The 12771-nt window shown below is 41.0% G+C and overlaps 1 protein-coding gene across 3 annotated transcripts in view; it reads right to left on the reverse strand.

Annotated features, from left to right (window-relative positions):
* Jmjd1c (jumonji domain containing 1C) overlaps positions 1-12771 on the reverse strand; it is a 144448-nt gene that overhangs the window by 12643 nt on the left and 119034 nt on the right. For all 3 annotated transcript variants that reach the window (XM_008837306.3, XM_029565530.1, XM_029565531.1), the window contains 9 exons: positions 9966-10055; positions 7870-7997; positions 7171-7384; positions 6855-7069; positions 5819-6097; positions 3655-3823; positions 2561-2651; positions 1764-1894; positions 1192-1314 (listed from right to left, as the gene is read on the reverse strand). In XM_008837306.3, the coding sequence (XP_008835528.1) occupies positions 1192-1314; positions 1764-1894; positions 2561-2651; positions 3655-3823; positions 5819-6097; positions 6855-7069; positions 7171-7384; positions 7870-7997; positions 9966-10055 (1440 nt within the window). The remainder of the gene's footprint in view (positions 1-1191; positions 1315-1763; positions 1895-2560; positions 2652-3654; positions 3824-5818; positions 6098-6854; positions 7070-7170; positions 7385-7869; positions 7998-9965; positions 10056-12771) is intronic.

The following is a 12771-nucleotide window of genomic DNA, read 5'->3' on the forward strand; positions in this document are numbered from 1 at the left end:
GAGCCTGAGCTTATGCTTTTTTATTTAACAGCAGTGATAGGGACCAGAATTAAAGGCCTTGTGTACTGGGTAAGCTGGGAAAATGCTCTACAGCCCTGAGCGCCTCCTATCCTCAAGAGAAGTCAGCAGAGAGCAAAAGCTTGAGACCCGTGGCTGTGTATCTGAAAAGGAAGGACTGAGGCCTGGAGACAGCTTAGCAGGAAAGGTGCTCGCCTCCGAGCCTGATGACCTGAGTTCGAGCCCCAGAACCTACAGGGAAGAAGGCGAGAACCAGCTCCTACCGGCTGTCCTCTGACCTCCACATGCACATGCTGCTCCCAATAAACACATACATGAACAAAAAAGGAGTGATAGAGTGGTTCTAAACAGAAACAGAGAAGGGGAACTAAAGTCCATGCATCCAGACAAAAGGTCACCTGCCATTTAAAAGCCTTTTTCTGATACCAGGAGAGGGAGACTGCTTCAGCCACAAACAATGTCTTAATCACCTTCACACCCCCAGAACCTAGTTCCTACTCTACAATGATCACAAGTACATTTGACAATAAACATTCATAAATACAATACTTACTACTGGCAAATGATCAAATAAATGAACAAATAAAAAATATTTGTTTTCAAAATGAGTTATTTCTTTTACATGGTGAACAAGAAAAATAATCTTCAGGTAGCAAAGATTAAAATATCCTTGTTATCTACCCCTTTAAAAAAAAAATCTGGGCTGGAGACAAAGCTCACTGGTTAAGCGTGCTGGCTGCTCTTGCAGAGGACCTGGGTTCAATTTCCAGCACCCACGTGGCAGCTGACAACCTGTCCAGAACTCCAGTTCCAAGGGATTTAATACCCTTTTCTGACTTCTAAGGGCACTGCATGACACAGGTGCACTATCATACATGCATGTAATATACTTGTACACATAAAATTAAAAAAAAATTTTCTTTTGAGACAGGGTCTCCCTGTAGCCCCAGCTGTCCTGGAACTCACTATGTAGACTAGGAGGGCCTTGAACTCACAGAGATCCGCCTGCCTCTGCCTCCCGAGTGCTGGGATTAAAGGCATGCGCCACAATACCCGGCAAAAAAATAATAATAAAAAAGTTAAAAAACAAAACAAAACAAAAAAAACCCCATGCCGCTAAGCCAGAGGCAATTATACACAACAGCAATGTTTGCAGTAACTTTGTTTCTTCACCTGTCTTTGAGAGGACGCCATTTCCTTTTGCTATGCCAACATACACTAGAATATTTACAACGTCAGAAGCTTCGATGTGGAGATTTGTGGTTCCTATATCATGATCTTTAGCAGCGGCTACACCTGCACAGGAAATAAGGCTTTTTACTTGACAGAACTTTATATATCTAATAATGCTGCAGATATTATCCCCCTCAATTATCAGTACAATTAGGCAGGAACAGATTTGGAAGCTGGAGAGATGGCTCAGCAATTAAGAGTACCAGCTGCTCTTTCAGAGGAGCAGAGTTGGGTTCCCAGCACCCACATGATGGCTAACAACCCCACCCATAACTCAAGTTCCTCTTCTGACCTTCATGAGCGCTGCACGACTAACATGTGAACAGAACACTCATAAACACGCTGCACGACTAACATGTGAGCAGAACACTCATAAACAGAAAATAAAAATAAATTTGGAAAAAATGGAAAACCATTTAATAAAAATGTACAAATCATTAAACAATTTACTTTGAGCAGCTGTTAAAATCCCATATAGTTCCAATTCAGGAGAACTGTGAATATATACTCACCATAGGCACTACACAACCTGGGTCCTAGATCAGGACGTACAAAAAATCCTGGCAAATGTGAGGCCAAATTGAATTTTCCTTCTGGATTACAATATTCTGGCAATGGCAGACTTTTTAAAAGATCTTCATATCTGAAGAAAACAATATATATTTCTTTTGAATAAAGATTTGCATTTTGAAGTATCTTCAAGTAAATAAATTGTGAAAAACACCAGACATCCTTTCCTCAAAATAGGAAATACTTCTCTAGAATTGCTTCAAAGATTAAAGGGATGTACACACAGCGAAGAATAAAACATAAGTGATACTAAAATTTCAATTATGCTTTCCTAAACACAACAAATTAAATAAAAACTTGAGGAAAAGCAAGGCCCCAGTAGAACCCTGACTTTTAAAAATAAGGCAGTAAGGAGAACGCTCGCCATGGGTGGTGTGGCACATGCCTCAGTCCCGGCACTCGGGAGGCAGAGGCAGGAGAATAGGATCTCTGTGAGTTCAGTCCAGCCTGGTCTACATAATGAGTTCCAGGTCAACTGGGGCTACAGGGAGACCCCGTCTCAAAAGGACAGAAAGAGAAGAGAAGAGAAGAAAGCTCAACCCAAACATTTCCTCTTCATGAGGCTGGACACACTCACTTTTGCTTTTTATTGTCAAGAAGCACCCCCCAAAAAAACCAAAAAAATCTACCGATTATCAAGGCCAGCCTGACTGTCACAGTGAGTTCCAGACCAACTAGGACTACAGGGAGACCCTATCACTTAAAGAAGAAGAAAAGGAAGGAAATGTGCAGATCTTACCTTGCTGGCATCATGGTCTTGAAGTCTTCTCCAGAAGGGCAGTCTTTCAATTTTAACACGACTGTTTCTCCACTTTTATTTTTTTGCCGTTCTATAAAGATAATAGTAAATTACTTCAAATGTTATTTCTGTCTTTTTATTAATATTTAGAGAAGAAAAACTGTAAACTATTAGACTCGTGTACACAGATTATTAATGGATGCTTATGGCTCATTATTCCTTATATATTCATGGCACCTAACAACAGTCCAGTCCCAGGGGATCCGACAGCCTCTTCTGTCCTTTGCGGGCACTGCACAACACGGGTGCACTTACCTACATGCACGCAATACACACATACACACAAAATAAAAATAGTAAAAAAAAAAAAAAAAAGACAACTTTATTTATATCTGTGTGTGGTGCGTGTATGTCTGGGTGCACATGGAAGCCAGAAGAGGGTGTGGGATTCCCTGGAGGTGGTTATGAGCCTCCTGGGTGGCTGCAGAGAACCTGATGTGGGCGCTCTGCAGCATTATGCGCTTGCAACTGCTGAGCCATCTCTCCAGTCCCAAGACTGTTCACGTGCATTGTACATGTGTTATATGTCATTAACTGTTTATAACATCTAAAAATTGCTATTTCTTAAAAATTCTTTATATTTGTTGGTATTAGTCTTACATTTAGTAGTTCTTAATTTTCCAAATATTTTACATAAACTATATAATTTAATTTCCCAAGTTTTAAGGGTTGTCACAATTTCCCTATATTAGAAAATAGTTTATATTATGATAATGTCAAAGAAATGTTGATTATAAACTATACTATTGTTTCCAATTTTTAAAAATTTTTTGCTGTTGTTGAGACAGGTTCCCATTTAGCCTAGTCTAGCCCCAAAGTGTAGCTGAAGATGACTTCTGAAGTTCAGGTCTTCCTGTCTCCATCTACTGAGTGCTGACAGTCCAGCTGTGTGCACCAGTCCAGTTTTAAGAAGAAAAAATATTTTAAATTGAAGAACAATATTAATACAGAAGTTTCAAAGATTAAGAACTTAATACCAGCAATTTATCATTTTAGGGTTATATGACTAAGAAAACTGAAAAAAATTAACGTACTTGAAACTTCTTCAAAGCCATCCCAGAATTCCTTAACGTTGGTACTGGAGACAACGCTGTCTCTGCAGTTCAAGAGGTCAGCTTGATGGTCTCCAAGATCCACACTAATTGATTCTGCTTTCCACAAGCTAATGTTCATTTTTCTATGTACACCGGAAACCACTGCAGGCTTATGAATAAACACATAAAGAAGCGAGTTTAAAGACATGAGGATTTTTCAATTTAAGTACATATGCTAGTGGATAGTAAACTAGGTTTCAACCCCACTGACAATCTGTGACTATCAAAGAGGCTACCCACAAACACTTCTGGACTGTACACAGTGAAAGAGAACAGGTGATAAAGAAACAACACGGAGCTATGGTGCCATTTATTAGTTTACTTGGTTTCCTTTAATTTTGACACACTGTTTTGCTATGTAGCACAAGCTGGCCTCAAACTTCAGATCTTCTGGCCTGAGCTAGATGAGTGCTGGGATTTATAGGCATGTTAGGTGTGCCCACACCTAAAAAATGGCATTTTTCTATAGACATTTCAGTAAGTAATAATCTTCAGAAAGAAAGCCTGAGGATTTCATTTCTGGATAGCAGGAGTATGACTTTGGGGTGACCGCTTTATCAACGGACAATATTTTGGATAGTACATAAGCTATTTGTAAGTATGCAGTAACACCTTAAATTAAAAATAGCATCAAAACATTATTTATATATGTTCTGAGTTAAGACACATTTTCTTTTATTTCTACAAGGATCATGATGAATAAAAATATTAAACACAGGCATGACATTCAAATTTTAAGCCTAATGACTGATTCCTTATATGTGAGTCACCTCTTTTAGATTCATGAATTCAGATACTTCCAATGGAACCTCTACAGCAAAGGCTCACGAAACATAGTGGAACAGGAACTGCAGAATATGAATGCATCTCAACAGCAAAGCTTCCTCACGTAACAGAAGACAACGAACACAGAGGGCCATAACTGGCCAATGTGTAGAGAATAAGAGACTGCAGAATTCATGTCCATGCATAGGACAGACTCCTGTATTAAACCTCATGACCCAGGGTTCAGGGACCATTTCAGAAGAGGGGGTCAAAAAAGTGTAAGAGCCAGGGGTGGTATATGACCAAAAGAAAACAGTCTCCAGGCTTCTGGGAACTTGCTCATATGAACTTTACAGCAATGATGACCAGCATGAACAAGACCCATGCAAACTCAGACAAAACCCAGCAAAGAACTGGGGAAATGGCCAAAAAGCCCCAACCTTAGGAGAGAAACTACTGGCAGCTGATCACAGCGGGGTTAGGAGAGTTGGTTGTCTTTTTTTTGTCTTTTTGAGACAGGGTTCTCCCTGTAGGCCCAGCTGTCCTGGGATTTACTATGTAGATCAGGCTGGCCTTGAACTCACAGAGAGTCCCCCTGCCTCTGCCTCCCAAGTGCTGGGATTAAAGGCGTGTGCCACCATGCCCGACCTGAGTTGGTCTTCTTTAAGGGAGTGACACTATTAGATAGAATAATAAAGTCATACAAACAACTTGATAGGCCTTAACTATCTGGCAGATTACTGGGGGGGGGGGATCTAAATATGATTAAGATTTATGTATGAAATGGACAAAATTCAATTAAAAATATATTGAAAAAGAAAGACTGCTTCTAAAAACTCCAATAAACTATATAAACATCTGTTTAATTATTCAACTTAATTATTTACAGGGTTTTTAAAAAGTTGTGATTCCAGGCTGGGCATGGTGGCAGATCTCTGTGAGTTCAAGGCCAGCCTGGTCTACATAGTGAGTTTCAGGACAGCTGGGGCTACAGGGAGACCCTGTCTCAAAAAGACCAAAAAAATAAGCATTAACGGTAATACATGTTTTCATTACTCTAAGTATGTACAAACCTGCTAATTGAAATAAAATACTAGGACTAAATTTTGTAAATAAGAATTTTATGTATGCTCACGCATCAAAACAGTCAGTACTTCCCTCTAAGATTATATAGATCTTGACAAAAATAGGAACTCAGAAGTCACCACTGTGGTAACTTTCTGGTGCTCTGCTATCTAACTTTTCCCCGTCGATTTCTATCCCGAAGGAGAAAATATTTTTTCTATTTAATCCACTTCAGGTCCATGAAAAGTGCATTTCATTAGTGTAACATACTCACCCGTCCTTGTTTCCAACACTCTTTGAAAAGCTTCCAATTATTACTGTTCTTGTAATCCTTAAGCCATAGAACATGCTGGTCACAGATCCAAGAATGTGGTACATCACCATATAATTTATCATTCTCACTCACGGAAGACTTTCTGCTCTCTTTAGGCTCCTCATTGAGCTCTGACTTTACATTTATCTTGGAGGTTTTATTTGGAGGGATTTTGTTTTCAACAACTGAAGCAATTATGTCATCAAGAATGTTCGGCATAGTCCGTCCACTTTTGCCAGTCTATTAAAAAAAAAGGAAAAGGAAAAGAAAAAGAAAAATTTCTGACAAAAACGATACTGAAAGGAACATGTGTATTTTGTTCTAATACACTATATTTTAAACGTTCACCTTATTAATACAGAAAACAACAACAACAACAACTTAAGCAACAATCCTCGCGTTATGAACACACAGCTGTGCTGGTGGAATGGACCCCAATTCCCCTACATTTTTTTCCTGATAAATAAGGACCAGATTAAGTTTGGTACTGTGAGAAACTACCAGGTCTGATGAGCTGAGAAGCAAAGCCTTCTTATTTTTGACACTAGTTTGGACCTCAGCCTCAGGTGCTTAAAATCCTCTATATTAAAACCTACTACAACTTAACTATTTATGCAATTGTGTTTTGGGGATTTTTCCTTAACAAAATTTGTTTCCCAAGTACCTTAAAGACAATTCCATACAGTTTTATTTTCTACTACTACATACATGATACTGAGGTTCTAAAGGGCTACCAAAACTTCTCCCAGCTTCAAAGAACCTCTAGCCTCCAGGTGAGGTGACGGTAAAAATGAAAGGAGACTAGGCCCTCACTGAGCACGCAGAGTTTTACCTGCATCTGCTTGGTAGATTGTTCATAGCTAACCACCAAGTCTCTATATAAACGTAAGGCCAGTGCTAAAAAGCGAGGGGACTGGAGGAATAGCTGCATGGTAGGGCACTTACCCAGCACGTGCAAAAATCAAATCAACAAACAAAACCCTGACATCACACTCACAGAGGCTCCCATCGAATACACCGGTGCAAAGGCAATCCCTGCGTCTGTAGAGCCCACGCGCAGCTTGCCGGCCGTAGTGGTCAGCAAATCCCGTAAGGTTGAGCCCTGCTCATTACTCTGGGAAACTGGAGGCGATGCTCTGCCACTTGGAGAATCAGAGCCATCTTGTTCTCCCTCTTCTTTAATTTCCTTTTCAAGGGCAAATTCTTTGTTTTCTAAAATAAAATTTCACAAAAGTTAACACATCCTTTACACAAAAGTATAGAACATTATACATACTATACTTTATACTGAAGTATAGAACAGTTATATTTACCTTTTTTTTCCTCTCTGGATTTTTGCTCTGCAAGATCAGCTAACCAATGAAGTGGTGACTGGGATTCTGGAGGCGGTAACTTGCTGTCTGTGCTTACATCACTGCCTGGGCTGCTGCCGCCATTACTCTCAGACTGCGGAGGGTTATTCTGCTGCTGAGACTCAGGCACGCACAGAGAAATTTTATTACTGTGGTTAAGAACATTCTGTAAAACCTAAAGGGTAACACAGTGTAATTTTTAAACAGTGTTTCTTCGATTATTCAATTAAAAGTCATTATAATACAGGAAGACAGACCTATATTGGAGGGTTGGGTTTCTGGGGGGAGGTGAGGGGAGATACAGTCTAACAATGTAGTCCAGGTTAGGCTAAAACTGGCCTTGAACTTGCTGCAATCCTGCCCCAGCTTCTTATATGTTGTAATTATAAGCACAGTCACTAGGCCTGGCAGGTAACAAAGTTCCAAACATGCAAAAAGGTCTGGAGCAGCAGTGCAAGCCTTTGGTCCCAGCACTTGGGAGGCAGAGGCAGACAGGTCAGCCTGGTCTACATAGTGAGTTCCAGGCCAGTTGGAGTTACAGGGAGACCCTGTCTCAACTTGGCCCCCCAAAACCCCCAAGCAACAACAACAGCAACCACCCCAACACGCATAGCTGTGTAGTGCTACTATGGACTATGCTTAAATATTGTTTTAACTCACTTGAGATACGCCATTCATCGTAGGAAAACTTCCGACTTGTACGTTCTGTTTGCTAGTACAGTGACAACAGGACTTGATACCGTATTTTTCCCTGAGGACGTGCATCGCATCGAGAAGATCTGTCAACACTGCAAAACACAATGGTATTTAATAAAAGTATTATTAGCACTTCTTGTCAAGATCACACATTTTTCTTACTATGTTTTATAATTTGGGAACAGCAAATTTCTGGTGACTTCATTTTCTGCCAGTCATTTCTCAGCACTATCCCTTTGAAACATCACAGGCCGATTTATATTCTTTTCCTTACTGTCTATTATGAAAATTCCAATACGCTCAAAATTCTTAGAAATCTCTCCCTGTATGGGGCTGGAGAGATGGCTCAGCGGTTAAGAGCACTGACTGCTCTTGCAGAGGACCTGGGTTCGATTCCCAACACCCACATGGCAGCTACAAACCGTCCTTAACTCCAGTTCCAGGGGAATCTGAAGCTCTCTTCTGACCTCCATGGCACTGCATGACATGGGTGCACTCACATACACTCATACCCATAAAATAAAAATAAAATGCTTTAAAAAAATAAATCTCTCACTATAAATTCAAATACTACCCTTAACTAATTTCCCTCCTCTAGTGATTCCTGTGTGATTTTCTTCAATGAGTCTGTGAAGACTTTTCTACCAGCTTTTTTTGGGGGGGAGGGGGTCATCTTTTATTTTAGACAGGGTCTCCCTGTAGCCCCAGCTGACTATGTAGAAAAGGCTGGCCTTGAACTCATAGAGATCTGCCTGCCTCTGCCTCCCGAGTGCTAAGATTAAAAGCGTGCGTGCATGCCCAGCAATATTTTCTGTAATAAATTGAAAAAAAAATTTTATTTACTTAGAAGGATTCAGAATGTCAAAATACAATTATTTTCATATAAGCTGCATCAGAGACAACTGAAGATGAGAAGAACCTACTATCCCTATCTAACCTAATCTGTGCTGTTCCCTTGCATTCCCATGCCAGTTTACAGCCCTCGTGCTGTACACGGCACAGTTAGTGGCTACTTCTGAAAAACCACCAGGACAGGGCTATCTAAAGATACAGTCAGTCAGCAGTGGGTAAACTATATAGAACAAGACACTACACAGTTTACAAACAAATCTTACAGTCTTACATTTCAATTTTTTTCTTTAAAGGAGTTGTGTAGGGGGATATTAAATGCTTTACAGACAAGGAAAAAAACTGTGCTAGAACAAACTTTTCACCATTATCTTCCTCTTCCTCCTCTATCTCACTCCTTCCAGCCTTGACACCCCCTCTTTGCAGCATCAGCTTGTCCTTTAGCTGTGCAGGCAGCAGTATCCTGTGCCTCTCCCAGTTTCCTTGCAACATCACCAGAGGATAAGCTGGGATGTTCTCCTTCAATTTGGGGGAGAGATTCAGAACAGAAGAAGGCCAAAAGAGGCCGGCTGCATGCGTTGGGATTTTTGACTCTTCTGTTCCCCTTTGTGAGGGATAGTTTTCACTCCTGTTTCACCACAAGCTTCACGCTCCTCTGCCATGTCTTCAACTTTCCGTGTTCTTTAGCAGACATCGCCTTCCACCTCTCTGACCACGTCCTGGAAAACTCTGAGAAGTTGATGGAAGCATCAGGGTGCTTCTTTTTGGGCTCCTTCCAGAAGCTTGCACCAAGAATGCACACGATGACATTTTGCCTCTCGAGTCCTTAGGATCTCTTCTGCCCACGTCTACTTGCTTTTCCTTAGCAAAGGGCAGTCAGGTTGCCCAGCACCCATCCAGCTCAAACTGCCCTGGTGCTGTCTCTATGGAGCTCAATGCACTACAATCTGTTTTCTATAATTCTGAACAAATCGATTCAAGACTGGTTAAACCCTACTTTTCCATTCTATTACATACTTACCTATTTCTTATCGAGACAGAACCTTTCCATGTATGTAAATCAAGGCTGGCCTCAAACACACAGCAATCCTGCTGCCTCAGCCTCCCAAATGCTGGATTCACTACACCTGGCTAAAACAACCTTAGTATTCTTTCCATATGAAGCAATCACAACCTATTATACAAAGTAAATAAAACATATTTATACTTACCAGAACCAGGTATAATTTGAGTTGGCATTAAATGTTTGTGATCATGAGGCTGTCCTTTAACACATTTCATCCAAGCATACAATTCTTTATCTGTAAGACAATTGTAACTTGTTTCAAATCACTTATGTTTTATAAGTATAAATTTGAGGATTGTATACAAAGAGCTTAAGAAGTATATGAAATTTCAACGACAGCTTCTAATACTTTGTTCTTAAAAAAAAGTCAGAGACAGGAGAGGTGGCTCAGTGGTTTAGAGGTTAAGAGCACTGGCTGCTCTTGTAGAGGACCTGGGATCAATTCCTAGCACCCATATGGAGGCTAACAACCACCTGTAATTCCATTTTCAGGGCATCCAATGGCCTTTTCTGACCTCTGTGGGCATTGCACAACATGAGTGAACTTACACACGTGCAGGCAATACATAAAACCGATAAAAATTTAAAAGTCAGAAAAGACAGTTCTAGAATTCACTTTTTTTTTGGTCTTTTTGAGACAGGGTTTCCTGTAGCCCCAGCTGGCCTTGAACTCACAGAGGACCTGCCTCTACCTCCCTAGTGCTGGGATTAAAGGCGTGCGCCACCATGCCTGGCTTATCCTATAAACTTATGATACAAAATGGCTGCCGGCCCTTCCTAGACAACTGTCCTTTGCTCTTGTCACAGGGCTCATCACTTCTGTGTTTCTAATTTGTAGCACTTATTTTCTATGACCTAAAGGGCATGCACATTAGAATATCCATACAGCAAGGTAGAGGGTACGGCTACCTCAGTAGGCTTGGGGTCAGTGGTATGGTGCTTGCTTAGCATGCACAAGGCCCCAGGCTCAATAACTGCCATTACACAAACGAAACAAAATACTAAAAAACTCCCAGGATGTAAAAAGGCCGGCCTCCTGGAGAACCAATACGACTTGCTAGTGTTGCTCTCAAACAAGGCTCCCTACCTGCAGTTGTTAACTTGAGGTAGAGATGAGGCATTCTGTAAGCCTCAGAAAACTTTCTATATAAATTTATCGACAGATGTGTCGGTAAGAGTGCCCTCCCCGTCACAGAGTTCAATAAATTCGGCCTAAAAACCCTAAAACTGTTTCATGAGAACCCCACAATAAAAAATTTTAAATCAATTATCAGTAAATAAAACCCAAGTTATTCTAAGACGCCTTCATTTCAAAGCTTGCAGAGTCCTCAGCAAAGGCCGTTTTCCCTGCAGACAGGCAGGGTGACCGCCGTGTACAGCAGGTGCCTCCTCACTGCCTCACCACAGCACTGAAAGCAGAGTAAAAAGAAATGTACAGGAGACGCACACACTAAAAGCCGTTCTTGGGCTATACTTCCAAAATGGACAGCACCATGAAGACAAACAGCAGTCCTATCTAGGGGTATCATAATACCACCTTGCTTGAAAAGGAAGGGTAGGAGACCTTCATGGTTATGTGCATATGTGTGCATGAAATGCAGCAAAACAGAAATAAAAAGACACCGCAAGCACGCACACGCGCACACACACACACTCTAGAGATTAACTGCAGGGCTCACACATGTTAAAAGCAGCAGCTCTCACTGAGCTATAGCCCCAGCACAAAAAGAGTTATTTAGTGGTACACGCCTTTAATCCCAGGACTTGGGAGGCAGAGGCAGGCGATCTCTGTGAGTTCCAGGCCTGCTAGGTCTACAGGGAGACCCTGTCTCAAAAAAGAAAAAGGAAAAAAAAAAAAAGAGATTTCACTGTCACAATGCCTTTAACACTCTGTCACGTTTTTACTTCTATTTACTGAGTATCTTGTGCTTTACCACTAAGCTTACATACTGAGCTTGGTAAGACTTTTATATCACACTGATACACATTTAGTAACTTCATTTTTTTTTTTGCTCTTTTTGAGACAGTCTCCCTGTAGCCCCAGCTGTCCTGGAACTCACTATGTGGACCAGGCTGGCCTTGAACTCACAGAGATCCACCTGCCTCTGCCTCCCGAGTGCTAGGCGTGTACCACCACGCCCGGCATAACTTCCTTTTTAAACTGTAAAATCTTCATCTATATTAACAAGTACTGTACCATTTATGTGTCTAGAATTATGCATTCTTAAGATCTATGGGGATGAATGCTAATAGTGGCAGGAAATTCTTTGTTTTGTTTCTGTTGGTTTTTTCCCTTTGTTTCTTGACAAGTCTCCTTAGTCCTAGGCCACCTGGAACTCACCATGTACACCAGGGCTGTCTTCAATCTCACAGAGATTCACCTGCCTCTGACTCCTGAGGACTGGGATAAAAGGTGTGCATCACCACGCCCACTGTGGCAATATATTCTTGGTAATTTTGGGGGGGGGGGGTTATACACTGATAATGTAGAAATAATCAAATGTGACTTCATGAGGGATTATCAAATGAACAGATTCTAAAAGGAGACCAGGATCCCTTAAATTAGAACCTGAAAACAAGGCCTAACCTAAATTGGTTATTAAGAAAACTGTCTGCCAGGCGTGGTGGCACACGCCTTTAATCCCAGCACTTGGGAGGCAGAGGCAGGCGGACCTTTATGAGTTCCAGGCCAGTTGGACTACAGGGGAGACCCTGTCTCAAAAGACCAAAAAATAAAAAATAAAAATCACACACCTCTGTCTGAAAAAGTACACACATTTAACTAGGGTAAGACAGGTAGATAATTTAGATACTAATAAAGGTTAATTACTTATAGCAAATGCTATAAAACATCCTTAATACAGTTATAATTAGGGGAAACCCCCACATTTTTGCAGAAAGGTTACGTAAGAGCATAAGCGACGCAGCGCATCTTCTGTTGTGTGGTGACC

Source organism: Nannospalax galili, unplaced genomic scaffold (genome assembly GCF_000622305.1).
Source record: "Nannospalax galili isolate Female #2095 unplaced genomic scaffold, S.galili_v1.0 scaffold178, whole genome shotgun sequence".
Lineage (NCBI taxonomy): Eukaryota > Metazoa > Chordata > Mammalia > Rodentia > Spalacidae > Nannospalax > Nannospalax galili.